The sequence below is a fragment of the Ursus arctos genome, unplaced genomic scaffold (assembly GCF_023065955.2).
Source record: "Ursus arctos isolate Adak ecotype North America unplaced genomic scaffold, UrsArc2.0 scaffold_33, whole genome shotgun sequence".
Classification (NCBI taxonomy): Eukaryota; Metazoa; Chordata; class Mammalia; order Carnivora; family Ursidae; genus Ursus; species Ursus arctos.
The window spans coordinates 9587773-9613570 of record NW_026623019.1 but is presented as its reverse complement, the minus strand read 5'-3'; the positions used below and the strand labels follow the sequence as shown (position 1 = coordinate 9613570).

Genomic DNA, 25798 nt, shown 5'->3' with positions numbered 1-25798 from the left:
GAATCCCAAGAGTTTAGGCAAGTGTGCCATCTAATGTGTCTCAACTACTCAGTTGTCATTCTTCTAGGTCCTGGCACTTTCGGGCACATTCCAATGATTTTATTCATTTAAAAACAAACAAAAAAAAAACCTATCTGGTAAACCATGGTCAAGATAAGATTTTGAAGCTGTATTTATTTTACCTAAGAAGAAAGAAGCTCATAAAGTGTCCATCATGAGAATCCACCTGGGAGCTACACAACAGATCAAATACCCAAAACAAATCACCACGTCAGAGCCCCACAGGATTCTGGATCCCAACCAGCAAGCATGAATAATCCTTTTAAATGGTCACTTACATATCAGAACAGGCCCTTTGTGAAATTTCTAAGCAAGGCCTCTGGTTTCCGACTGAAACAGAGTTTTATTGGGAGGGAGGGGACAAAATGAAATCAAGAACCGCCAGGAAATGTCCATCTGAGAGAAAAGAGGACAAACGGTTTTTGTTGTCAGAGTGAAACCTGCCTCTCCTGGCCAGGGTTTGGAAAGTTGCTGGCTATCCCCCAGGAGAGTTGGGCAATATTCTCAACTACTTTCTCAGGGACCGTCTTGATCCAGTGGTAGTTACTGCGCAGATGCAATTGTAAACTGGAAGACCTAGTTCCAAATCCTGGGTCACTTTCTGATTAGCTGTGTAACCTTATACAAGTAACTTAACCTCTCTGATACTTGGTTCAACATCTTGAAGATGGTGAGTCATGCCTCCCCAATTACCCACCAAATTTGTGCAAAGATAAGTGAAATCAAATGTGCACAAGTTCTTTCTAAATTATAGAATTCTGTATAAGTGAAAGGTGTTATTATTAAATACGCTCCCACAATATTACGTAACCTACATACCAACCAGGATCCTGTATGACCCTGAGTCCTCAATGTCTAAAGATGGTTCCATTTTGCCTTGTTCTCCACAGTTTTACTGAATCCTTTTTTTTTTTTTCTTTTTTAATGGAAGGAGAAAAGCAAAGGCAAATGGAAAAAACAGTGGCACCGAGGTTGGATTATATCATGAGCTTGATATCAATATCCCCTGAGGGAAAGAAGTAAAGTGGGGGGCATCCAAAACATTCTTCCTGGTGGAAGAATCCAAGGTCAAGTTACAAAAAGCAGTTGTATTTCTAATTGCTAGCAGCAAACAACTGGAAAATTAAACTTATAAAACTATTCTGCTTATAACAGCATCAGAAACAGAGAAAATACTCTGAAATAAATTTAACAAAAATTGTGTGAGACCTCTACAGTAAACCACAAAACATACATAAGAGAAATTAAACTACAAAGTATGTAAGAGAAAGTAAAGAAAAGTAAAATAGAGAGATAAACCACGCTCATGAACAGGAGGTCTCAATATTATTATTATGCAATTCTTCCCAAATTAGTTTATAGATTCTACCCAATCCCAATCAAAACTGTAGCAATCGGTAGACATTGACAAGTTGATTCTAAAGTGTATATAGAAATACAAAAGAGGGGCGCCTGGGCGGCGCAGTTGTTAAGCGTCTGCCTTCGGCTCAGGGCGTGGTCCCGGCGATCTGGGATCGAGCCCCACATCAGGCTCCTCTGCTATGAGCCTGCTTCTTCCTCTCCCACTCCCCCTGCCTGTGTTCCCTCTCTTGCTGGCTATCTCTCTCTTTGTCAAGTAAATAAATAAAATCTTTAAAAAAAAGAAAAGAAAAGAAAAGAAATACAAAAGAGCTAGGATGTAACATTTTTTTAATTTGGCCAAGAAGAAAAAAACACTCGGGGAGTCACTTGATTTCAATACTTACTTTAAAAGTTTAATAATCGAGACAGTGTAATATTGGCATAAGGACAGGCAAAATGATCAACAAGAGAAAATAGGGAATCCTGAAATAGACCCAAACAGATATGGTCAACTTATTTCTAACAAAGGCAACAAGGGGAAAGAAAATTCTTTTCAATGAACAAGGTTGGAACAACTGGATATAGGGGAGAAGTAAACCTTGACCCCTTTCACCACACACAAAAATTAATTCAAAATCATCATAGACTGAAATGTGAAAATTAAAACTACAACAATTCTAGAAAAAAAAAACATAAGGAAAACATCTTTCTGACTTTTGGGCAAGCAGAGACTTCTTGCAGAGGACAAAAAGTATATATTAACTATATAATAAAATATTAATAAACTAAACTTCATCAAAATGTAAAAGTTCTGCTCATCAAAAGGCACCACTCACAATATGAAAAGGCAAGCAACAGGCAGGGAGAGAATACTTGCAATACATATATCTGACAAAAGACATTATCCAGAATATACACAGAACTTCTATAAATCAATAACAAAAGACAAACAACCTAATTTTTTAATTGAGCAAATGCATATGAACAGATACATAACAAAAAAAGTTACACGAATGGACAATAAGCTTATGAAAATGAGCTCAACATCACCAGTTATTACGATGATGCAAACCTAAGCCAAAAGAAAAGTGAAAATTTCAAAGCATGCAAGGTTCGCTTGGCAGGAGACTCGTAGGATATAAATGTGCATTTGGGACTTTTGTTTTAAGGACTGCAGTATCTTTTTAACTTGAGGCCCATGCAAAGGGGCCTCATCCTCATCAAAATGGAACCACAAACAGCCAGCCACTGCTAGGAATAGATACCAAAGACTCAAGGAGACTCAGAGTGAGGTCCAAGAGATGCTTCTCCACCCCACCCCATCAGATCTTGCTTTTAGTTTCCCTCTTCTATAAGATCCACTTCTCAGCAAGCTGATGACACCCCAGGGTCTTGACCCTGACTGCTCTTGGAATCAAAGTTCACAAGGATTCCCAGGCTATAAGCAATGTGGGGCTGGTTTCTCTAGAGAATACGGAACCACACAATGATTAGACTGTGTCCACATCGTCCCTTCAACTCAGCAAGGGTCAACACCCAAATGCCACTCACACTATAGGGAAAGTCAGGTCAGCAAAAGCGGCTGAATGTCAAATCGATGCCAAGTGAATCTGAGTGCAAGCATGCCAAAGGATGGGCTCTATTTGCTAAAAATGGTAAGAAGCTTGAAATGGAACTCCTGTTTCAGCCTCAGTCCCTGAGAATCTTCAGAAGAAAGATGAAGTTCCCATTTAAAAGAAAAAAAAAAAACATCAAGACCAATTAAATCTATGTGAAGTGGGGGGAGGAACCCACATGGCTGGAGGAGCAACACCCCGAGTTACAGAGGCCAAGGGTTGGGGAGCAGGCCTGGGGAGCCCAGAAGAGCTCGTTAGGACTCCTGAGTTGTTGGCTGAGAGCAGAGGTTCTCGGGGGGGCAACAGAGAAGTGTGCACCCTCTAGTCTGGCTGCCTGGACCATCTGCCCCATCTTCTCTCGCTCCTCTCGCTCCTGCCTGGACAACTTCTCATTTGTCTTCTCTCCTGAGGCCTGGAACAGAATGGCCCTGGAGCCCATGTCCTGCTCCACTGCTTGAGGGGTTTCATTTGCACCCTGCCCCCAGAAGAAGCCCTGGCCAGTGGTCAGCCCACTAGCCCACAGGCAGGGGAAAAGAGGAATGGATCCCTCATCCTGCCCTCTCATTCTTCCCTGGGGTGGTGACAGTGCTGTGGGCCCCTCTTCTCATCCTTGTCCAGCCTCATCTCCTCGCTTCTGAGGATGGGACCAAGGGCAACATGAAGCATGGGGGAGGACTTGAGTTAGAGGGCATGACCAAGGTAGGCTCACCTGGGGAGCTGTCACCTGGAGGCCTGGGCGGCCAGAAGTGTCACGTCAGCACTTGAAACTCAGAGTAAGCCCTGCAGCTTCCTTGGAGGCCCTTGTCCCCTCTCTGGGTTCCTATGGATCTTACAGTATCAACACTCCATGTGAGGTAATATCGCAGAGTCATTAAGACCATGCACTCTGGGGGTGCCAGGGGGGCTCAGTTGATTAAGTGTCTGACTCTTGACTTCAGCTGAGGTCATGATCTCAGAGTTGTGAGATCAAGCTCCACGTTGGGCTCTGCACTGAGTGTGGAGCCCACTTAAGAGTCTTTCTCTCCCTCTGCCCCTACCCTCGCTCTCTCTCTCTTTCGCTCTCTCCCCCTCTCTCTAGAAAAGAAAAAGAGACCATGCACTCTGGAACTGGAGTGGCTTGGTTAGAATCCCAGTTCCACCCTTGGTAGGCCCTGATCTTGACCAAGTTATTTAACTTCCCTGTACTTCAGTTCCTTCATCTGTAAAATGGGCCACCTCACAGGGTGGTTATGATGACTACCAAGTTTATGGAAGGTGCTTACAGCCGTGCCTGGCACAGAGTTAGAAAATCAAAATCAGTAAGGAAAGGGTACACTCACAAAAATAGACATGTAGATCAATGGAACAGAATAAGAAAGAGCTCAGAAATAAATCCATGCCTATATACTCAGTTAATCTATGATAAAGGAGTCAAGAATATACAATGGGGAAGACAGTCTCTTCAATAAATGGTGTTGGGAAAACTGGACAGTTACATGCAAAAGAATGGAATTGGACCACTTTCTTACGCCATGCACAGAAATAAACTCAAAATGAATTAAAATCCTAAATGTGAGACATGAAACCATAAAACTCCTAGAAGAAAGCATAGGCAGTAATTTCTAGGATGTCGGCCACAGAAACATTTTCCTAGATATGTCCCCTCAGGAAAGAGAAACAAAAGCAAAAAAAACAAAAAAACAAAAACAAAAAACCCTCTTGCACAGTGAAGGAAACCACTGACAAAACAAAAGACAACCTACTGAATGGGAGTAGGTATTTGCAAATGAGATAGCCAATAAGGGGTTAATATTTAAAATCTATAAAAAAAACATACTCAACTGAACTTCATAAAAACACAAATTAACCAATTAAAAGTGGGCAGAGGATCTGAATAGACATTTTTCCAAAGAAGACATCCAGATGGCAACACACACATGAAAAGACGCACAACCTCACTCATCCTCAGGGAAACGCAAATCAAAACTACATGAGCTATCACCTCATCCCTCCCGGGATGGCTAGAAGAAAAAGATAAGAAATAACAAGTGTTGGCGAGAATGTGGAGAAAAAGGAGCCCTTGGGCACTGTTGTCGGGGATGGAAATTCATACAGCCACTGTGGAAAACAGTATGGAGGGCCCTCAAAAAACTAAAAGTACAATTTTTCTATGATTCAGTAATTCTACTACTGTGCGTTTACTCAAAGAAAATGAAAATACTAATCTGAAAAGATATATGCACCTCAATGTTTACTGCAGCATTATTTACAATAGCCGAGATACGGAAACAACCCATGTCCATTCATACGTGAATGGATAAAGAAGGAGTGGTATCCGTATAAGTGGAATATTACTCAGCTATTAAGTATAATATGATATAATGCTAAGTGAAATAAGTCAAAGAAAAACAAATACCATATTATTTCACTCGTACGTGGAATTTAAGAAACAAGACAAAAACAAGAGACAGACAAAAAACCAGACTCTTAAGAACAGAGAACACGCTGATGGTCACCAGAGGGGAGGAGGGTGGGGGGATGGGTGAAACAGGTGAAGGGGATCGAGAGCACACTCGTTGTGATGAGCACTGAGTAATGTATACAATTGTTGACTCATATTGTACCCCTGAAACTAATATAACACTCTAGGTTAATTTTGCTTCAATTTTTAAAAATGGAAATAATATTTTGCACTCACTGGAATTGCTAAAATAAAAAAGACCGGCAAAAAAGAATGAGGCCCAGAGAACCCATGTCTCTCAAGTTCCCACAGCTAAGAAATGGCAGAACCAAGAATCGAGTTCAGGCCACCTGATTCTTCATGCCCCTGCCAAGTATGCTGTACATGCCTTTAGGTTCCCATACCTCCCCCAATTCCCACCAGAGGAGGGGAGAATGAGTGACAGCTAAGGGGACACTGACATCAGAAACCTACTATGAAGTTCTTCACGGCGACATCCTTGCTTACCTGTCCAGGGCCGTGCTGGTGGGCATACTCCTCCCAAACCCTCGAACCCCCATCTGACGGAAATATGGAATGCAAGAGAGGTTGGCAGCAATGATGGCCAGGGAGTCAGAAGGGCTCACAAAGAAGCCATTTCGGCCTAGGATCATGTAACGGTCCTGCCAGAAGGAATGTGTGAAAAGGATCAGACAGAGGCATCTGCAGCCGGCACCCCATTCCCATAATCACCCCAAGATATTCTTCCCACCACCCTATATTTAAACAACCTAAAACAACTTGAATGAAGTCAAGGAGGGCATGAGAAACCTTCTTTTAAATTTCTGAGTATTGTAGGGTCCAGGACCTTGACACAGTCAGAAATGTGTCCCACCTGTTGAAATGTGGATGACTGCCTCAAGCTTCAGTAGCCTCCATATACTTATCTCACACTATCCCCAAAATATAATGGAGAACAAGAATTATTGCCGAAATACCTAGTTCCTTAACATGGCGGTTTTAACAAAACCAACCCCAAATAAAGATCTGGTGCATGGATATTTTTAAAAGAAATAACCTTTTTATAACATAATGCTACCCTGGAACTAAGAAAAGTAAAAGTTATTTAATTGCAATACGGAAGAGCCATTAAAAGGAAGAGCAGATGCAGAACCAGTTAGGGTTCAAATCCCCCATACGTATCAGCCAGCTCCATGAATTCTCTCGCTTCCAATGCTTGGCTTATTTCACGGTAGAGTCAGCAGGCAGGAACATTTCCTACTTACCCCATCAGCATCAAATGCAGCTCCAAATCCATATTCTCCTCCTTTCATAGCTTCCAGAAGCGTTGTTGCGTATGTCAGGTTTGGGTCAGGATGCTGCCCTCCAAAATCTTCCAAGGGGACACAGTTTATTGCAGAGTTGGCTGGAGCCCCCAGCTCATCACACAGGACTTTTCTCACGTAGGGTCCCATGACTAAAAAGAGATAAGCAACAATATGAAATCTTTGCAGAAACCCCCAAGAGTGTTCTGTTTTGGTTAAAACAAGAAAGGTCATTTAATAGCACAGGGAAAGAAAACTCTACAAGCTTTGTCAAGACACAACACAGAGTAATACTTATTTCAACTGCTATTCATTGAGTACCTACCATGTGCCAACTGCTGTGTTGGGCATTTGTTGTATCCAATAACCAGTTACACAAAACTTTTCTCCAGAACTTTTCTAATATGTTGCCAGAAAGAAATCAACTACTTAATAATGATCCATTGTGTGTTGCTTTTTATGTATTTAAAAACATCAGCTAAATATATGCAAAAGCACTAAAGGCTCTAGCAATGTTCTTTGTCTCTGCAATCATTTTAAGTTTGCCAAGTATATAATTGGACACTGTAAACCACTGAAGCATATAAAACTAAGCATATTTTACAAAATAAATGGTAAGGAATCGTACTTTCCCGTTCAACACACATTTATGGAGCACCTAACATGGAATTCCTATGTTAAGAATAGAAACACCATATTCAGTGCACCATGCAATACGTGCCCTCCTTACTACCCATCACGTTATACGCAACTAATGAATCATCGAACTTTACATCAAAAACCAGGGATGTACTGTATGGTGACTAACATAATATAATAAAAAATATTATTATAATATAAAAAAAAGAAACACCATATTCAAGGGATGCAAATCACAGTTTCTACCTTACTGGGCTCTTAATCCAGTAGTGGGAGTGATTGCAGTGGTAAGACCAGTGCTATGCAATGGATTTTTATGAAATAATTAGATCCAATGGCTTATGAGAAGAAACACCCACAGGTAAAGTTTCAAGAAGGAGGTAGCATTTCTGGAGGGACTCGAAGAAAGAATATAAATTTGATATAGATGGGGAATGAGGATGCCAATCAAATGGAAAGGACATTATGAATGAGGGAATGGAGCCTGAGGCAGAACATACAGCACATTTGGGGACCAGCATGTAATCCTGTTGACTGAAATATATGTAAAGCATTGTTTTCCATTTAATTTCCACTAATACAACACAACCTTCAAAGAGTGAACATCTTTTGGTTTTGCCTGTCCAGCACGTATTTCCCCTTCCTCTAGCTGCAATATTTTGGGTTTCCTTTGGAGAATAAATCCTTTCCCCATCTTAGTTCTTATAAGCTGGATATGGCTAAATCCCACTTCCCCCAAGGTTGAGAAGGTGACCTAGGTCTGCCCAATGTCCTCCAGCCCTCAGCCTGAGTAATTGATTCAGAGATGGATATATAGTACAAGCTAGGCAATGAGGTTCAAAACCAGATATATTGCTCAAAGTATTTAGAAAGAGAAACCATCTTCCCTCCAGGCCAGATAATGCTAGAGCAAAACCTGAAAGATCCTTCTCTGGGGAATATGATCAGCCCAGACTTTAGAGTAAAGCCCATGGAGGATGAGCTCCACACGTGAGCTCAGACCTCCCAACAAATTTTTAGCGCCTCATTCTTAAATGTGCCAGACAGCCAAGGATCACTAAGCTTTTGAAAAATGCAATTAATTCAAGATCGAAACAAAAAGAGTAAAGAGCAACCTGAAGGAAACAGAAACTATACAGGGAGAAAAAAACTTTAAAAATATGTATCAGTAATATTTTTTGTAAGCCTACTTTTTAATTACTTAATGCAATTAGCATAATATAGGATATTAAATATTTGGAAATATAAAGGTCCAATGCAATTAGCATAATATAGGATATTAAATATTTGGAAATATAAAGGTCCATAAAAATAATCTTACAATTAAATATATCATTGTTATAAAATACAAATGATAAAGCAAATAGCAAGTGGAAAATTCTGATGACTACAGTATTTGATGATAATTGTTTAAATATTTACCTGGACATTAAATGCCATATACTGCATTTAATTTATAAGATTTAATACTGTTTTTTAAAAACTGGTTATTACAGCACTTAATGTTCTTTTTCTTTTTTTCATTGCTTTTTTAAAATTAAAATTCAATTACTTAATATATAGTGTATTATTAGTTTCAGAAGTAGAGTTCAGGGATTCATCAGTCTTATATAACACCCAGTCCTCATTATATTATGTGCCCTCCTTAATGTCCATCACCCAGTTACTCCAACCCCCATCTCTCTCCCCCAGCCAGCAACCATCAGTTTATTTCCCATGATTAAGAGTCTCTTATGGTTTGTCTCACTCTCTGATTTCATCTTATTTTATTTTTCCCTCCCTTTCACTATGCTCCTGTTTTGTTTCTTAAATTCCACATATGAGCGAAATCATATGATAATTATCTCTCTGATTGACTTATTTCACTTATCATAATACCATCTAGTTCCAATCATGTCATTGTACATAGCAAGATTTCATTTTTTGATGGCTGAGTAATATTCCATTGAATATTTATATACCACATCTTCTTTATCTATTCATCTGTTGATGGACATCTGGGCTCTTTCCATAGTCTGGCTATTGTGGACATTGCTGCTATAAACACCGGGTGCACATGCCCCTTCAGATCCCTACATTTGTATCTTTGGGGTAAATACCCAGTAGCGCAATTGCTGGGTCATAGGGTAGCTCTATTTTCAACTTTTTGATGAACCTTCATACTGTTTTCCAGAGTGGCTGCACCAGCTTGCATTCCCACCAACAGTGTAAGAGGGTTCCCCTTTCTCTGCATCCTCATCAACATCTGTCATTTTCTGACTTACTAATTTTAGACATTCTGACCAAGGTAAGATGGTATCTCATTGTGGTTTTGATTTGTATTTCCCTGATGCCAAGTGATATGGAGCATTTTCTCATGTGTCTGTTGGCCATTTGTATGTCTTCTTTGGAGAAATGTCTGTTCATGTCTTCTGCCTATTTCTTGTTTTTTTGTTGTTGTTTTGTTTTTGTTTTTATTAGTATTATTGTAACTTTGATTTTTTTATTAATGTTAACATATAATGTATTATTTGTTTCAGGAGTATAGGTCTCTGATTCATCAGTCTTACACAATACACAGCATTCACCACAACACATACCCTTCCCAATGTCCATGCCTATTTCTTTTTTTTTTTTTTTTAAGATTTTATTTATTTATTTGACAGAGACAGCCAGCAAGAGAGGGAACACAAGCAGGGGGAGTGGGAGAGGAAGAAGCAGGCTTCCAGCAGAGGAGCCTGGTGTAGAGCTCCATTCCAGAACGCCGGGATCATGCCCTGAGCCGAAAGCAGATGCTTAACGACTGCGCCACCCAGGCGCCCCCATGGCTATTCCTTGATTGGATTATTTGTTCTTTGGGTATTGAGTTTGATAAGTTCTTTATAGGTTTTGGATACTAGCCCTTATCTGATAAGACATTTGCAAATATCTTCTCCCATTCTGTAGGCTGTCTTTTAGTTTTGTTGACTGTTTCCTTTGCTGTGCAAAAGCTTTTTTTTATTATTATTATGTTCAGTTAACCAGCATATAGTACACCATAAGTTTTTATGTAGTGTTTAATGATTCATTAGTTGTGCTGTACAAAAGCTTTTTATCTTGATGAAGTCCCAATAGTTCATTTTTGCTTTTGTTTCACTTGCCTTTAGAAACATGTCTGGCAGGTCAAAGAGGTTGCTGCCTGTGCTCTCCTCTAGGATTTTGGTGGATTCCTGTCTCACATTTAGGTCTTTCATCCATTTTGAATCTATTTTTGTGTATGGTGTAAGAAAATGATCCAGTTTCATTCTTCTGCATGTGGCTGTCCAATTTTCCCAACACCATTTGTTGAAGAAACTTTTTTCCATTGGATATTCTGTCCTGCTTTGTCAAAGATTAGTTGACCACAGAGTTGGGGGTCCGTTTCTGGGTTCTCTACTCTGTTCCACTGATCTATGTATCTGTTTTTGTGCCAGTACCATACTGTCTTGATGATTACAGCTTTGTAATAGGGCTTGAAGTCCTTAATTGTGATGCCACCAGCTTTGGGTTTTTTTTTTTTTTTTCAACATTCCTTTGGCTATTCAGAGTCTTTTCTGGTTCCATACAAATTTTAGGATTATTTGTTCCAGCTCTGTGAAAAAATGTTGATGGTATTTTGATAGGGATTGCATTGAATGTATAGATTGCTCTAGGTAGCATAGACATTTAAACAATATTTGTTCTTCCAGTCCATGAGCATGAAATGTTTTTCCATTTCTTTGTGTCTTCCTCAATTTCTTTTATGAGTATTCGCTAGTTTTCAAAGTACAGATCCTTTACCTCTTTTGGTTTCTAGGTTTATTCCAAGGTATCTTATGGTTTTGGGTGCAATTGTGAATGGGATTGATTCTTTAATTTCTCTTTCTTCTGTCTCATTGTGTGTACTTAGAAATGCAACTGATATCTATGCTTTGATTTTATATCCTGCTACTTTGTTGAATTTCTTTATGAGTTCTAGGAATTTTGGGGTGGAGTCTTTTGGGTTTTTCGTATAGAGTATTATGTCATACATGAAGAGTGAGAGTTTGACTTCTTCTTTGCCAATTCAGATGCTTTTTATTTCTTTTTGTTGTCTGATTGCTGAGGCTAGGACTTCTAGTACTACGTTGAACAACAGTGGTGAGAGTGGACATCTCTGCTGTGTTCCTGACCTTAGGAGGAAAACTAAGAGTTTTGTTATTTCGCTAATGATATTTGCTGTGGGCTTTTCACATATGGCTTTTATGATATTGAGGTATGTTCCCTCTATCCTACCCTGTGAAGAGTTTTAATCAAGAAAGATGCTGTACTTGTCAAATGCTTTTTCTGCATCTATTGAGATGATCATATGGTTCTTGTCCTTTCTTTTATTAATGTAGTGTATCATATTGAGTTGTGGATATTGAACCACCTTTGCAGCCAAGGAACAAACCCCACTTGTTCGTGGTGAATAATTCTTTTAATGTACTGTTGGATCCTACTGGCTTGTATCTTGGTGAGAATTTTTGCATCCATGTTCATCAGGGATATTCATCTGTAATTCTCCTTTCTGGTGGGGTCTTTATCTAGTTTTGGATCAAGGTAATGCTGGCCTCACAGGATGAGTTTGGAAGTTTTCCTTCCATTTCTATTTTTTGAAACAGCTTCAGAAGAATAGATATTAATTCTTCTTTTAATGTTTGGTAGAATTCCCCTGGGAAGCCATCCAGCCCTGGACTCTTGTTTGTTAGAAGATTTTTGATTACTGCTCCAATTTCCTTGCTGGTTATGAGTCTGTTCAGGCTTCCTATATCTTCCTGTTTCAGTTTTAGTAGTTTATATGTTTCTAGGAATGCATCCATTTCTTCCAGATTGCCTAATTTGTTGGCATATCGTTGCTCATAATATGTTCTTGTAATTGTTTGTATCTCTTCAATGTTGGTTGTGATCTCTCCTCCTTCATTCATGATTTTATTTGTTTGGGTCCTGTCTCTTTTCTCTTTGATTAGTCTAGCCAGAGGTTTATTGATCTTATCAATTCTTTAAAGGAAACAGCTCTTAGTTTTATTGATCTGTTTTACTGTTCTTTTGGTTTCTATTTCATTGATTTCTGCTCTAATCTTCATTAATTCTCTTCACCTGCTAGTTTTAGGCTGTATTTACTGTTCTTTCTCCAGCTCCCTTAGGTGTAATGTTAGTTTGTGCATTTGAGACCTTTCTTGTTTCTTGAGAAAGCTCGTATTGCTATATATTTCCTTCTTAGGACCGTCTTTGCTGCATCCCAAAGGTTTGAACAGTTGTGTTTTCATTTTCATTTGTTTCAATAATTTTTTTTTAAATTCTTCTTTAACTTCCTGGTTGACCCATTCATTATTTAGTAGGATGCTCTTCAACTTCCACGTATTTGAGTTCTTTCCAAATTTCTCTTTTGATTGTGTTCAAGTTTCAAAGCATTGTGGTCTGAAAATATGCAAGGAATAATCCCAGTCTTTTGGTACTGCTTGAGATCTGATTTGTGACCCAGTATGTGAACTATTCTGAAGAATGTTCCATGTGCACTTGAGTAGAATGTGTATTCTGTTGCTTTAGGATGGAATGCTCTGAATGTATCTGTGAAGTCCATCTGATCCAGTGTGTCATTCAAAGCCCTTGTTTCCTTGTTGATCTTCTGCTTAGATGATCTGTCCATTGCTGTGAATGGGTTGTTAAAGTCCCCTACTATTATTGTATTATTATCAATGAGTTTCTTTAATTTTGTCAATTGGTTTATACAATTGGCTGTACCTGTATTAGGGGCATAAATACTTACCATTGTTAGATCTTGTTGTTGGATAGACCTTTAATTATGATACAGTGTCCTTCCTCATCTCTTATCACAGTCTTTGGTTTAAAATCTAATTTGTCTGGGGGCGCCTGGGTGGCTCAGTTGTTAAGCGTCTGCCTTCGGCTCAGGGCGTGATCCCAGCGTTCTGGGATCAAGCCCCACGTCAGGCTCCTCCGCTGGGAGCCTGCTTCTTCCTCTCCCACTCCCCCTGCTTGTGTTCCCTCTCTCTCTGGCTGTCTCTCTCTCTCTCAAATGAATAAATAAAATCTTAAATAAATAAAAATAAAATCTAATTTGTCTGATATAGGGATTGTTACCCCAGCTTTCTTTTGATGTCCATTAGTATGATAAATGGTTTTCCACCCCCTCACTTTCAGTCTGGAGGCATCTTGGGCTAAATTGAGCCTCCTGTAGACAGCATATGATGGGTCTTGCTTTTTTATCCACTCTGATACCCTGTGTCTTTTGATTGGAGCATTTAGCTCATTTACATTCAGAATGACTATTGAAAGATATGAATTTAGTGCCATTGTATAACCTATAAAGTTGCTGTTTCTGTATATTGTCTCTATTCCTTTCTGGTCTATGTTACTTTTGTGCGTTCTCTTCCCTTAAAAGATCCCCTTTAATATTTCTTGCAGAGCTGTTTTGGTGATCACAAATTCTTTTAGTTTCTTTCTGTCCTGGAAGCTCTTAAACTCTTATCTATTCTGAATGACATCCTTGGGCGATAAAGTATTCTTGGCTGCATATTTTTCCCATTTAGCACTCTGAATATATCATGCCTGCCAGGTCTCTATGGATAGGTCTTCTGGCAGTCTTATGTTTCTACCCTTGTAGATTAAGGACCTCTTGTCCCACGCTGCTTTCAGGATTTTCTTTGTCTCTGAAATTTTCCAAGTTACGCTATTGTATGGTCAAGGTGTTGACTTATTTTTATTGCTTTTGAGGGGGGTTCTCTATGCCTCCTGGACTTGACTGCCTATTTCCTTCCCCAGATTAGGGGAAGTTCTCAGATATAATTTGCTCCAACATACCCTCTGCCCCTCCTTTCCTCTTCTTCTGGGATCCCAATTATTCTAATATTGTTTTGCTTTATGGTATCACTTATCCCTCAAAATCTCCCCTCGTGATCCAGTAGTTGTTTATCCCTTTTTTTCTCAGCTTCTTTATTCTCCATCATTTCGTCTTTGATATCACTCTCTCTTCTTCCTCATTTATCCTAGCAGTTAGGGCCTCTATTTTTTATTGCATCTCATTAATAGCCTTTTTTATTTTGACCTAATCAGAGTTTAGTTCTTTTCTTTCTCCAGAAAGGAATTCTCTAGTGTCTACAATGTTTATTTCAAGTCCACCTAGTACCTTTATAAATGTTATTCTGAACTCTAGTTCCATCATCTTATTTATGTCCATACTGATTAGGTCCCTGGCAGTCTGTAGTGTGGCTCCCGATTGCTCTATGTGGCTTTTGTTCCCTGAAGGCTTTCTGCACAACTTTAGAGACGGAAATAAAAATGGCGGTGCCCCAATCTCCAGCCCCAGAGATGAAAGATTGAGGTCCCCACTCTTCAGTGCACCCTTAGGGAAAAGCATTCAATCACTCCTGTCTCCCTGGTCTCCATCCACACTCTGCTCTCCCAGCCTGTAACTGAGTGTTTTTATCTCAGGCATGTGGCCCCATTTCGAGTCTCCAAACCCTGCAGACTCCTGTAGCACACACCTGTGCTGTTCCTCCCAGGGGAAGGAAGAGGGTCTCGCCAGGATTCTGTCACCTGCTGGGCCCCCGCTCGGAGAGCGGTCACTTGAACGTGCGGCACTTCAAGATTTGTGGCAACACTGAGCAGAAAGCCAGTGCCCGGGTTCGCTGATTGCAGCCGGCTTCCCCGCTCTGATTCCTGGGAACTCACACTCAGGCACCCCCTTTCTTTCTGTGACCCTGGGGATCCTAAGACCACAGTGTCCCACCTAGGATTCCACCCCATTTCGCCACCCGAGTGCCTTTCAGACAGTAATCTCCCTACCAGAGCAGACTTTAAAAAGTTCTGATTTTCCTCTCCACTGCTATATCACTTTCCGGTGCCAGCTTATGGAGGCTCCCTCTCCCCAGGGCTTATCTTCCAATATATTGCCTCAGATTCACTTTTCTGCACCTCCCACCTTGCAAAAAGTAGTTGTATTTGTAGAATTGCAGCAATTCTTTTCTTAGGTTGAGTTCACAGGTGTTCAGAATGATTTGATGGCTATCTAGCTGTATTTCAGGGACCAGACGAAACTAGGGTCCCCTACTCTCCGCCACCTTCCCCCCTTCTCCTCAGTAATATTTTAATAGCAACCAACAAGATATGGTACAATGGCCAAAATTGAAAAGACTGATAATACCAAGTGTTGGTGAGTACATGGAAAAACTGAAGTCCTCATACACTGCTGGCAGTGCAAATGGTACAGCCACTTTGGAGAAGAGCTTGGCAGTTTCATATAAAGTGAACTATGTAGTTGTCCTATGACTCAGCAATCCCAGTCCTAGGTATTTACCTAAGACAAATGAAATCATGTAACCCATAAAGACTTATTCACAAATGTTTATAGCAACTTTGTTTGTAGTAGCTGAAACCTGGAAATAACCCTAATTATATCAACTGATGAATAGATAAACTGTAGTACATCCATACAATGGAATACTACTCGGTAGTAAGAAGAAATCACTACTGATACGCTCAACACCATTAATGCATCTCTAGAACTTTATGGAGTGAAAGAAGCCTGAAGAAAAGGGCTTTACATATGTTATACTTCCATTTAGATGGCTTTCTGGAAAAGGCAAAATGATGCAGGCAAAACCAGATGAGTGATTGCCAGGAGCTAGGTGTTAGGATGAGGGAGGTGTATGACTACAAAGGGCCACAAGGGTACTTGCAGAAGTGAAAGAAATATTCTATATCTTGATTGTCATACTCATTACATGACTACATATGTTTGTCAAACCACCTCAAAGTGTACGCCTCAAAGATGTCAGTTTTACCACATATAAATTATACCTCAGTAAACCAGACTTATTTTTAAAATATGACATTCGTGAAACATGAATAGGGCACTATTTTTAGAAAGCGATTATATGGGGAGCACCTGAGTGGCTCAGTCTGCTAAGCATCCAACTCTCGATTTTGGCTCAGGTCATGTCTCAGGGTCCTGAGACTAAGCCTCATGTCGGGCTCCTGCTGGGCATGGAGCCGGCTTGAGATTCTCTCTCTTCCTCTCCCTGTACCCTCCCCCCCACTCACATGCATGCTCTAAAAAAGAGAAAGAGATTACTTAGTAAAGAAAAAAACAGCTTGGGGAAATTAGAAATATGATATGAACTGAAAAACATAATGGGAGGACTCGGAGATGAAGTTGAGGAAATCTCCCAGAACACAGCACAAAACAAAGAAAAAGAAAATCGGTGGTAGGGACAGAGGGGAGAATAGGATAACTAAGGAATTAGTCCAGTAGGTTCAATACCTAGACAATAACCACTCTGGAAAGAAAGGAAAGAGACAATAATAGAGGAAATCACTCAAGAAATAATTGAAGAAAATTTCCCAGAATTAAGGACACAAGTTTCCAGATTAAGAGGATCCCCCAAATACCCAGCTTACTAGAGGAAAATAGTCCCACACTAAGACTACTCATTGCAAAAGGTGATGGGAAGCCAAAGGCCCTAAAAGCCTCCAGAAAAGAAAAAGGGAGAGATTTCATACCATCAATTAAAAATCAGAATAGCATCAAATTTCTCAAGTTCAATACGATGGCTATAAGGCAATGCAGCACTTCTGAAAGAAAAGAACACCCATTTTAGATTTCTATATCCAGACAACTATCAATTAAGAGCAAGGAGAGAAAAAATGCATTTGCAGATATGCAATGACTCAACACATTTACCTCCCACCAGTTTTCTCTCAGAGCTCCTGGAGAATGGATTCCTCCAAAATGTAGGAGTAAATCACAAAAATGGAAGACAAAGGATCTGGAAATAAGGAGAGTCAACACAAGATAGGGATAAAGAGAATAACTAGAATGATGATAAGGATAAGAGCAACTCAGAGAGGAACCAGTGCAGAGCAGAACAAATCAGAGATCTTCAGGAACACAAGGTGAGAAGATTTAGACTCCAGGAGAGGATGGGGGTTAGTTGTGGTAAATATATCTAAGGAAAACTAAGCAATGAGAAAACAAGACAAAGGATATAAAAAAGTTGTGCTATGAGAAAACATAACTATAGTATTTTACATGGCTCAACAGTGTTCTGATAATGCAGACACTGGATACTGATCTCAACAAAATGATGATATAATTAGTTGAGGGAAGTGTGCTTGGATTTAGTGAATGGAGAGGGTGAAAGAGAGCTACCACCTCATCTTCCATCGTATAAAGTCAGTAATGCCCAAACTGAAACTCAACAAGGAGCAGTATATTCATAGTATTTAGTAATAGGGAGATAAATACTTTAAAGAAAAGAGTTTAAAATGTTAAAAAAAATAAAGTTGCCTCTGTAGGAAATTGTGGGGAGTTGGGCCTAGATTTTTTTCCATAATAAACTTTGAACTACTTGACTATTTAAACTATATGTGTGTACACTGATCTGATCAAAATGGATTTTGGAGGCGGGGGAGTCACCTGGGTGGCTCAGTCAGTTAAGCGTCTACCTTCGGCTCAGGTCATTATCTGAGGGTCCTGGGATTGAGCCCCAATTCGGGCTCCCTGCTCAGTGGGGAGTCTGCTTCCCCCTCTCCCTTTGCCCCTCTGCTCCACTCATGCACTCTCTCTCTCTCTCTCTCAAATAAATAAAATCTTTTAAAAAATAGATTTTTTTAAATGACTACAGTTAACTATCCATTCCACACTTGAATAGGCATAGTCTCTGACTCATTTTTTCACCACTGTCTTCATTTGCTTCAAAAGAGAGAAAGTGCCGGGGCGCCTGGGTGGCACAGCGGTTAAGCGTCTGCCTTCGGCTCAGGGCGTGATCCCGGCATTATGGGATCGAGCCCCACATCAGGCTCCTCCGAAATGAGCCTGCTTCTTCCTCTCCCACTCCCCCTGCTTGTGTTCCCTCTCTCGCTGGCTGTCTCTATCTCTGTCGAATAAATAAATAAAATATTAAAAAAAAAAAAAAAGAGAGAGAGAGAGAGAAAGTGCCAGAGGAAGGGGGATGGGGGGCTGTGCAAAATGCAAGAAGGGGAATGGGAGATCCAGGCTTCCAGTTACGGAATGAATAAGTCATGGATGAAAGGTACAGCATAAGGAATATAGTCCGTGGTATTGTAGTAGCATTGCATGGTGACAGATGGTAGCCACAGGTGTGATGAGCAGAACGGAACATATAGAACTGTCAAAGCACTATGTTGTACACCTGAAACTATTGTAACATTGCATGTCAACTATACCTCAATTAAAAAATGACATTTCTTTTTAAAAAATTAAGTAAGACAACAAGGAGAGAGGGAGAAGTTAAACCCTGAAGTCTTCCAGAACGACCCAAGTATCTGAACATACACATGTTGTATGAATATGAATATCCCTGAATTCAATCTTCCTCATAATCTCAGAAACCCAACATGGGTAGAGGTCTCCTTAACATTTCTTGTCCACCAACTGGGAAAAGACCACGAACTTACCTCCATGCATCGCATCAACTCGGATCTTGAGTTGGCCGGGCCCTGTCAGCAAACTTTTGATGGCATTAAAGTCAAAGATGGTCCGAAGGAGATTGAGATAGATATCTACTGGGTCCACTATCTCCACTAAGGATAGAAAAGTAAAAGGAAACATCATTGACCATACCCATGAAGAATACTTGAAAGTGTAAAAAAGAATCACCACCCAAATAGCATGAAGTTCTGACCACAATCCCATCATAACCCTATGCATCATGCAGGAAGCCAAGTGTCCATCTGTACGCTAAGTCACAAATTAAGGCACAATCAAGATCCTACAAACTTTTCCAGTCATCAATGGGTGTACATAATTCAAGCTATACATTCCTCTTTGCAAATGAAGAATCAACCACAAAATAAAGTAGTTAAGATAAAACTGTGCCCTTTTATCTCACCTTCCTTCTACCACCCCTCTTCCAAAAAAGGCACACACCTCAATGCTAAGAGGTATTTTGGCACACCCAGTTGCCTCTCCTGTGCGGGTTAGCCAAAGAATGACTCAGCGGGCCTGAAACAAATCAAGGAGTGACTTCAGCAGTGACCCTCATTTTCTAAATGCCATTGTGCCCACCAAATCCAGGGTTAGATCTGGTAATGAAGTATCTATTCCTGAGTTTGTATGAAGTCTTTTGTGTGCCCAATCCAGTACTCATTTCAGGGTGAATGCCAGATACTTAGAAATCCTCATTAAACACAAGTATTCTTCAGTGTCTGGCACCACCCAGTGACCAGGAATCCAAAACTAGTCTTTTCCAGTTATTTGACAGATACATATAATGGCATTGTAATAGTCATTACATTTTTTAAACTTGGCCACCAGCATATAATCAATACTAAGAAAGTGTTTTCCTAGAATAGTAAATATTTGACTCTTTAAGCACTAAAATTTGTCCATAAGCCCTGCTTTTAAATTCATAGTTAAATCCTGAAGCATATGTATGTTTTTTTTCCAATTTTTCAAATACGTGCTACTTTGGAATTTTGAAATACTTAAACCTGCACTAAAGATGTTACCAATCCACCTTTAATAATTTTCAGTAAATCCAGGTATATTTAATGGATGGAATTTTAATATGTTACATGAAACAATCCCTTCATCTGGTCAAATACACATCTAAAGATATTTTCCTTGCACTTAAATCAATGTGGTATGTGTGCCCATTCAAATATAATGTAATTATTTTTTGATGAACACAAATGATTTTTAATCTTTTGGCCTGAGAGGGATATTAATTTATACAATAAATTAAGAATTAATCCATATGAAATGTATACCTAAAAATGGTTAAAATGGTAAACTTTATGTTATGTATATTGACCATAATTTAAAAAATTAATCTATGAAATAAAAATTATATCCTAGATACATTAGAAGTCTTACTCTACAATGTAGGATAATATTTTTGGCAATTTCATTCTGATTCCTTAATTCTTGAGCCACTTGCCTAAATATACTTGGTATTCATAGCCGATAACACATAGTAAACAGAAATGTAAAAAAACAAGGAAGCAAGTAGAATTCAGTAAAAATTAAAAGTTCACATCAAATAGTTCAGGCTCTTGACCCCTTAAGGTGAAATGTCAAGGAATGGTGTGTTTCCAAGTAACTCAAGCTTTGCTCGACATTTAAAAGAGCAAGAACACAGCACATAAATGAGCCCAAATGATTACCTCCAAATTCTTCTTGGGAGCCAGGGAAGTCTTCTACCCACCTCCTGGTATCTACAGCATTTTAGAAAACGCATCAAACTAGCAATATGGCTGCAGAAATGGCCTGAATCTGAGCTCACCAAAGATGTGGGTCTCTTAGACAAGTATAAAAATTGTGAAGATATCAAAAGTAAATAAATCATTCATAACTTCGTCCTGATGGTAATGCCTGATTTTTCCCAGTCATCTTACTGTACAGTTTTTCCAAACATAGGTAAACAAGCATATTTAAATCAATTTGTTTCATATAATATAATCCCGTTTATAGTTGTGAAACCAGTGTGTGTGCACGTGTGTGCATGTTTCCAGCTAGATTAATAAAAGGAGGCACCACTGTTTCCAGTATCACATGGCTTCCGATTAATTTCTGCTGGTTAGCTAAGCAAGCAATTGACTCAAAATCCTTCAAGAAAAAGGTAGTAGTGTTGGCTTAACAGTGTGACCCCTCAATGTCCCTTTCAAGCTCTTCCCTGCCTGTCCCTCAAATGCCATGTGGCTGCGAGCCTGGTATTCAATCTTTTTAGCTAAATTAATTTACTTGTCAAATAAGGATAACATCTTAACATAGACTGTATTTAAGTTTATAGGGGACTAAAGAAGTAAAAAGTTGGTTTATGGCTAATTGTATACGTTCTAGGAAAAAGCAAAAGGATAAAAGAGAGAGGGGGAAATAATATGCATATACATGATGTTAGTGATGTTATGTTGTTCAATATTAATCTGTAAAATGAAAGGTTATAATCTGAGTACTTCAGAAGTTTCAGTCACTCTATAGTATAGGATATTTGGGGCAATTTCATTCTGTTCTTTGCCTCAATCCATTTGGTACTTACTGAGTTCCTTTGTAAAATCTCCTCACATAGTGCTTGGTAAAGAATAGGTGATCCTTTGCGCATTGAATCAAGTTGACCAGCATGGTTCTGGCTTGGAAAAAAATTGCCTACCTTCCATGGGAATTTTTAATAACCCCATTACCTTGTTGGCTCTCTTCTTAACTGCATAAAATATTCCAGCATCTTCACTGTAATTGATTAGAAAAGTGAAGACGTGTTTTGGCAATTCACGTCCTATTCTTGGAACGCCATAGGGAGTCAGCTATGACATTTTTCCAATGTTGAAAGTGATCTAGAGTTTGGGAAGTCATTTTTGGAAGTTGCCAGTTCTGAGTATCTTGGCTGCTCTCACTTCCCTGTGCACCACAGTCATATTACATCTGTTTGTCAAGTCACTCCGAAAATAGATAATCCAATCACTTCAGTGTGCACCCTCCCCTGGGGAAAGCAGAGTCACCTCCACCCGTGGAGTTATTCTGACTCTTCAAAATATAATCTATTACCTCTAAATGGCTTGAATTTGTTCTCCAGGTCAAATTCTTGTCTTCCAAGCCGAGATAGGTCGATCCGAAGATCAGGGCATATGGCATATTCCTCAATTGTTTTGCTGATCTGATAGATTTTGTCTGAGACCACATCTGGTGCAGGACCTACATTTGAAAATATCACACCACCAAAAATAAATTTTTTTTAAGTGTCTGCAACTTCAATCAGAGGAATGTTACCTCCTCTACCACAAAGCAAAAGAAAAAGATTCATTTGTTCTCCAAACAATGGACAATAGTTCACAGTTCAATTAACCTCCATATTCCTTGTGTTGTGTTCATCCATGATGGAGGAAATTTGGTCAGCCTCACCTGTTCTGTGTAGGCTAATAACCCATATGTTTGTTTGTCTGAATCCACTTCTGAGCAATGATACATCTTCCCTAAAAATAGTTTCACACCTGCCAGGGAGACCCGGTTATGTAATCAGCTTTTTTCAGGATATGAGACACCAACAGGATATGCACTTGACAGAAGTGAGGGATTCCAGATTGAAACTGCAGCCTCCCAAGTGCACCTAGAGAAAGAAAATATGACTTCTACTTCCAGGTCTGCTGCCTTGTTAACTGTTTTCCCCAACTCGCACTCTCTAGTGTCTTCCAAGTTTTTGAAATGAGGTTTAACCAAAAATATCTGATGTGTTTTCTCACAAGGTCAAGGGGACAATTAGGCTGTGAGAGACTTTAAATGAACACGAAATCAAAAGTTGTCCTCCTTTCAGTTTTCTTTTTTATTTTCGTATCTGACTCCAAGTCACTTTAGATTTTTTGCAACAACTTTGGGAATCAAATGAGTACATTGAAAGATCTGAAATATCAATGATAGACAATAGATAGGTTTTGTGTGAATTATACTTGCCAACTCTATTGTAACTTTCAACTGAAAAGAAATCAAGAAATAATTTCTTTTCTATCCCAATCCTTTAAGCTACACACTGTCCAATACAAGAGCCACTAATGATATGCAGCTATTGAGCCCTTGAAATGTGGCTAGTGAAATTGATGTGTGCTGTGACTGTAAAATACATATCAAATTTTGAACAGTTCATAGAAAAAAAATGTAATAGATTGCATTTAACTTTTATAGTAACAAGCCGAAATAATATTTTCAGTATACTCAGTTTAAAAATGCAATGTTCATTTCACCTTTTTTTTTTACTTTTTTTAGGTAGCTACTACTAAGTTTAAAATCATCTCTGACTCATAATATATCTCTATTAGACAGTGCTGCCTTAAAGCATAGCACTGTTTTTGCCTCCCAATAAATGCTCTTTGAATGTATAAAAAGGAATAGCACCCAAAGACATCATTGTACACATTAACTATGTGCAGATTTTTTTGGTCAACCAATTACATCTCAAGGAAGCTGTTTTAAAAATAAAGGAATGGCAATAGCCCCATTCTAGTGCATGGGAAAGAAGCCTAGTAGATTTTACCCATATTTCCTTGTCCTTTAAGAAAAGTAAAGACTGCAAAGAAAACAAAAACAGAAACAAAAACATGGCCCTCTTCCTCCATGCCTCACCATTTTTTTATCCTTTTGCAAAACGTAAAACAGTAAATAGTCTTGTTCAGTCTTTGCTTTTTTTATGCTTGTCCGATGAGAAAATGCAAGAATATCTCCCTGCTCCCGCAGCTGCCACACTGTATTCTTTGGCTGTGTCCCTCACTTTTAAAAAGTCTGATTTAATGACAAAGCACACTGGTCTCCAAAAGTAAAACAACTTCTCGCATGTTCGTTTTCTATGATGCCACTCAACCACCCGTGTTGTTAACCTCACAGTTCACCAACAACCTCTGCTTCCATCGACAACTTCCAAGTTCCTTGACATCTTCCACTCTGATGAATTTCCTCTTCATTTTAGTCAGTGGCTGGTAGAGTCATATCTTAAGTATTATTGTCTCTTGAAATTCTTTCCAAAACATCAAATTGGCATGTCCTCAACTCACAAATTCCTTATCAGCCAACTACCCTACTCCATACCTCTGCCAACCTGCTCTTTCCTAGACTGGTGCTCATCACCGCTTGATTAATCCCAGGCTATCAGTCCATTCTAGTTTCACTGCTCTCTAATCCCAGGCAGGACCCTAAGGTCCACCATTTAAGCCATGCCTTTGTTAGCATAGTAATATGAGCCCACATTTATTGAAACTTACATAGACCATCTTTCACACTTCATGTGGAATTCAGCACTGACAAAAAGCAGATGAAGTAGGAGTTATTATGATCCTCATTTTCCCAATGGGGAAACTGAAATTTGAAGAGGTAGAGATCCTTAACCAAGGTCCCATCACTGGTAATAGACAGAGGCTGGATTTTGAATCCTAATAGTCCGATGTCAGCTCAGACACCCATAACAAGTACAAGCCTTCCATGCCTCCACAGCCATTCCCCAACCCTGGGACATTAGCATCAACTGCCCCCACGGCTGCGATTTCCAGACTCCCACGTATTGCCGGACATAGTCAAAAATTACACCAATTGGATCCCCCTAATAATGAGGCTCCTTAGCTTTACGACTTCTTATGCATGAATAGTCAACACGTTTCCCATCCCAAGTCCTTTCTCTCCTTGTCCCATTATCTTAGCGGGCAATCTTTCTTCTTACTTTCTTTTTGAACAGGTATAGCAACTATTACCCCAAACTTCCATTCTGCACCCCTCAGAGTTGCTTCTTTCCCCATCCTTCCTTCCTATTCAGAAGTGCTGCCCTCTTCCCAGAATTTTGGCTCTAATTGAGCTCCACAGCCTACTAATTCTGTGACACTGGTCAAGCCTTTTAAACCCTTTTATTTCTCAGTGACTTCATCGGGTTGTTAAAAGGATTAAATGAAATAATGTATATAAAGTTCTGAATACGGTGCCCAGCACATCCTAAGATTCTAAAAAATCTAGTATCTTTATTACGGGTTCCATTTCCCCTCTAGCGTCTTCCCCTCTAGTTAAAAACATGCTCAGAATGGTCCTGTCCTCTAAATCTACTTTAAAAGCAACATAGTTCCCAATGTTCCTATTTCCCTGGATGTGCCTACTAATTCTATAGACACTTAACCTTTTATTTCTTTTTAAGATTTATTCATTTATCTGAGAGAGAGCGATCCTATGCGAGAGTGGGGGGAGGGGCAGAGGAAGGGAGAAGCAGATTCCCCACTGAGCGCAGAGCCCCACAAGGGGCTCAACACCGCTAGATTCCAGGATCCTGATATCAGGAGCTGAGCCAAAATCAAGAGTCAGACGTCCAACCAACTGAACTACCCAGGTACCCCAAGACACTCAGCCTTTTAATTCATTCCATAAAATGTATCTATATGACACATAATGAAAAGAGACAAATGCCTCTTCAAGGAAAGAAATTACGGTGAAATTTATTCTACTTTGAGTAGAAAGAAACCAAATGAATCTTTCTGTGCCATGAGGAATGTTAGCTTCATTAATGATGCCAAGACATGCAAATATGAAGAATTAAGCATAAGAGAAGGACTTTCAATACAGTTTAAAGCCAAATGATAAATTCAATCCCTTTCCTCTATGGTTGAATAGGTCTCATCTCCTCCCATAATTTAGTCTACAAAATGGGTGTTTAAATAATATCTTTTCCCTTTATGCCTCACAGGATATCAAAGCGATGACTGAGATGTTCTTATAAGATATGAGATCAAATATAAATTCCAAATGCTTACTTGAAATCCGTTGTTTAGTTTGGCAACTTTTATGTCACATTTCTCTACAATTGCCATTTTCTGAGCCCGTTCAATTTCCTGTATTAACAGCATATAGAATATCTAAATATTGCCTATTTTTTCCTGAAATCCTCAGTAGCTGCTGCAAGACTAGATGT

At 39.4% G+C, this 25798-nt stretch overlaps 1 protein-coding gene across 1 annotated transcript in view; it reads right to left on the bottom strand.

Annotated features, from left to right (window-relative positions):
- PGM5 (phosphoglucomutase 5) overlaps positions 1–25798 on the bottom strand; it is a 190350-nt gene that overhangs the window by 141001 nt on the left and 23551 nt on the right. Inside the window, exons 3-6 of the mRNA XM_026519317.4 lie at positions 21919–22065; positions 18834–18959; positions 6723–6913; positions 5965–6119 (exon numbers count right to left, since the gene is read on the bottom strand). Of these exons, the coding sequence (XP_026375102.1) occupies positions 5965–6119; positions 6723–6913; positions 18834–18959; positions 21919–22065 (619 nt within the window). The remainder of the gene's footprint in view (positions 1–5964; positions 6120–6722; positions 6914–18833; positions 18960–21918; positions 22066–25798) is intronic.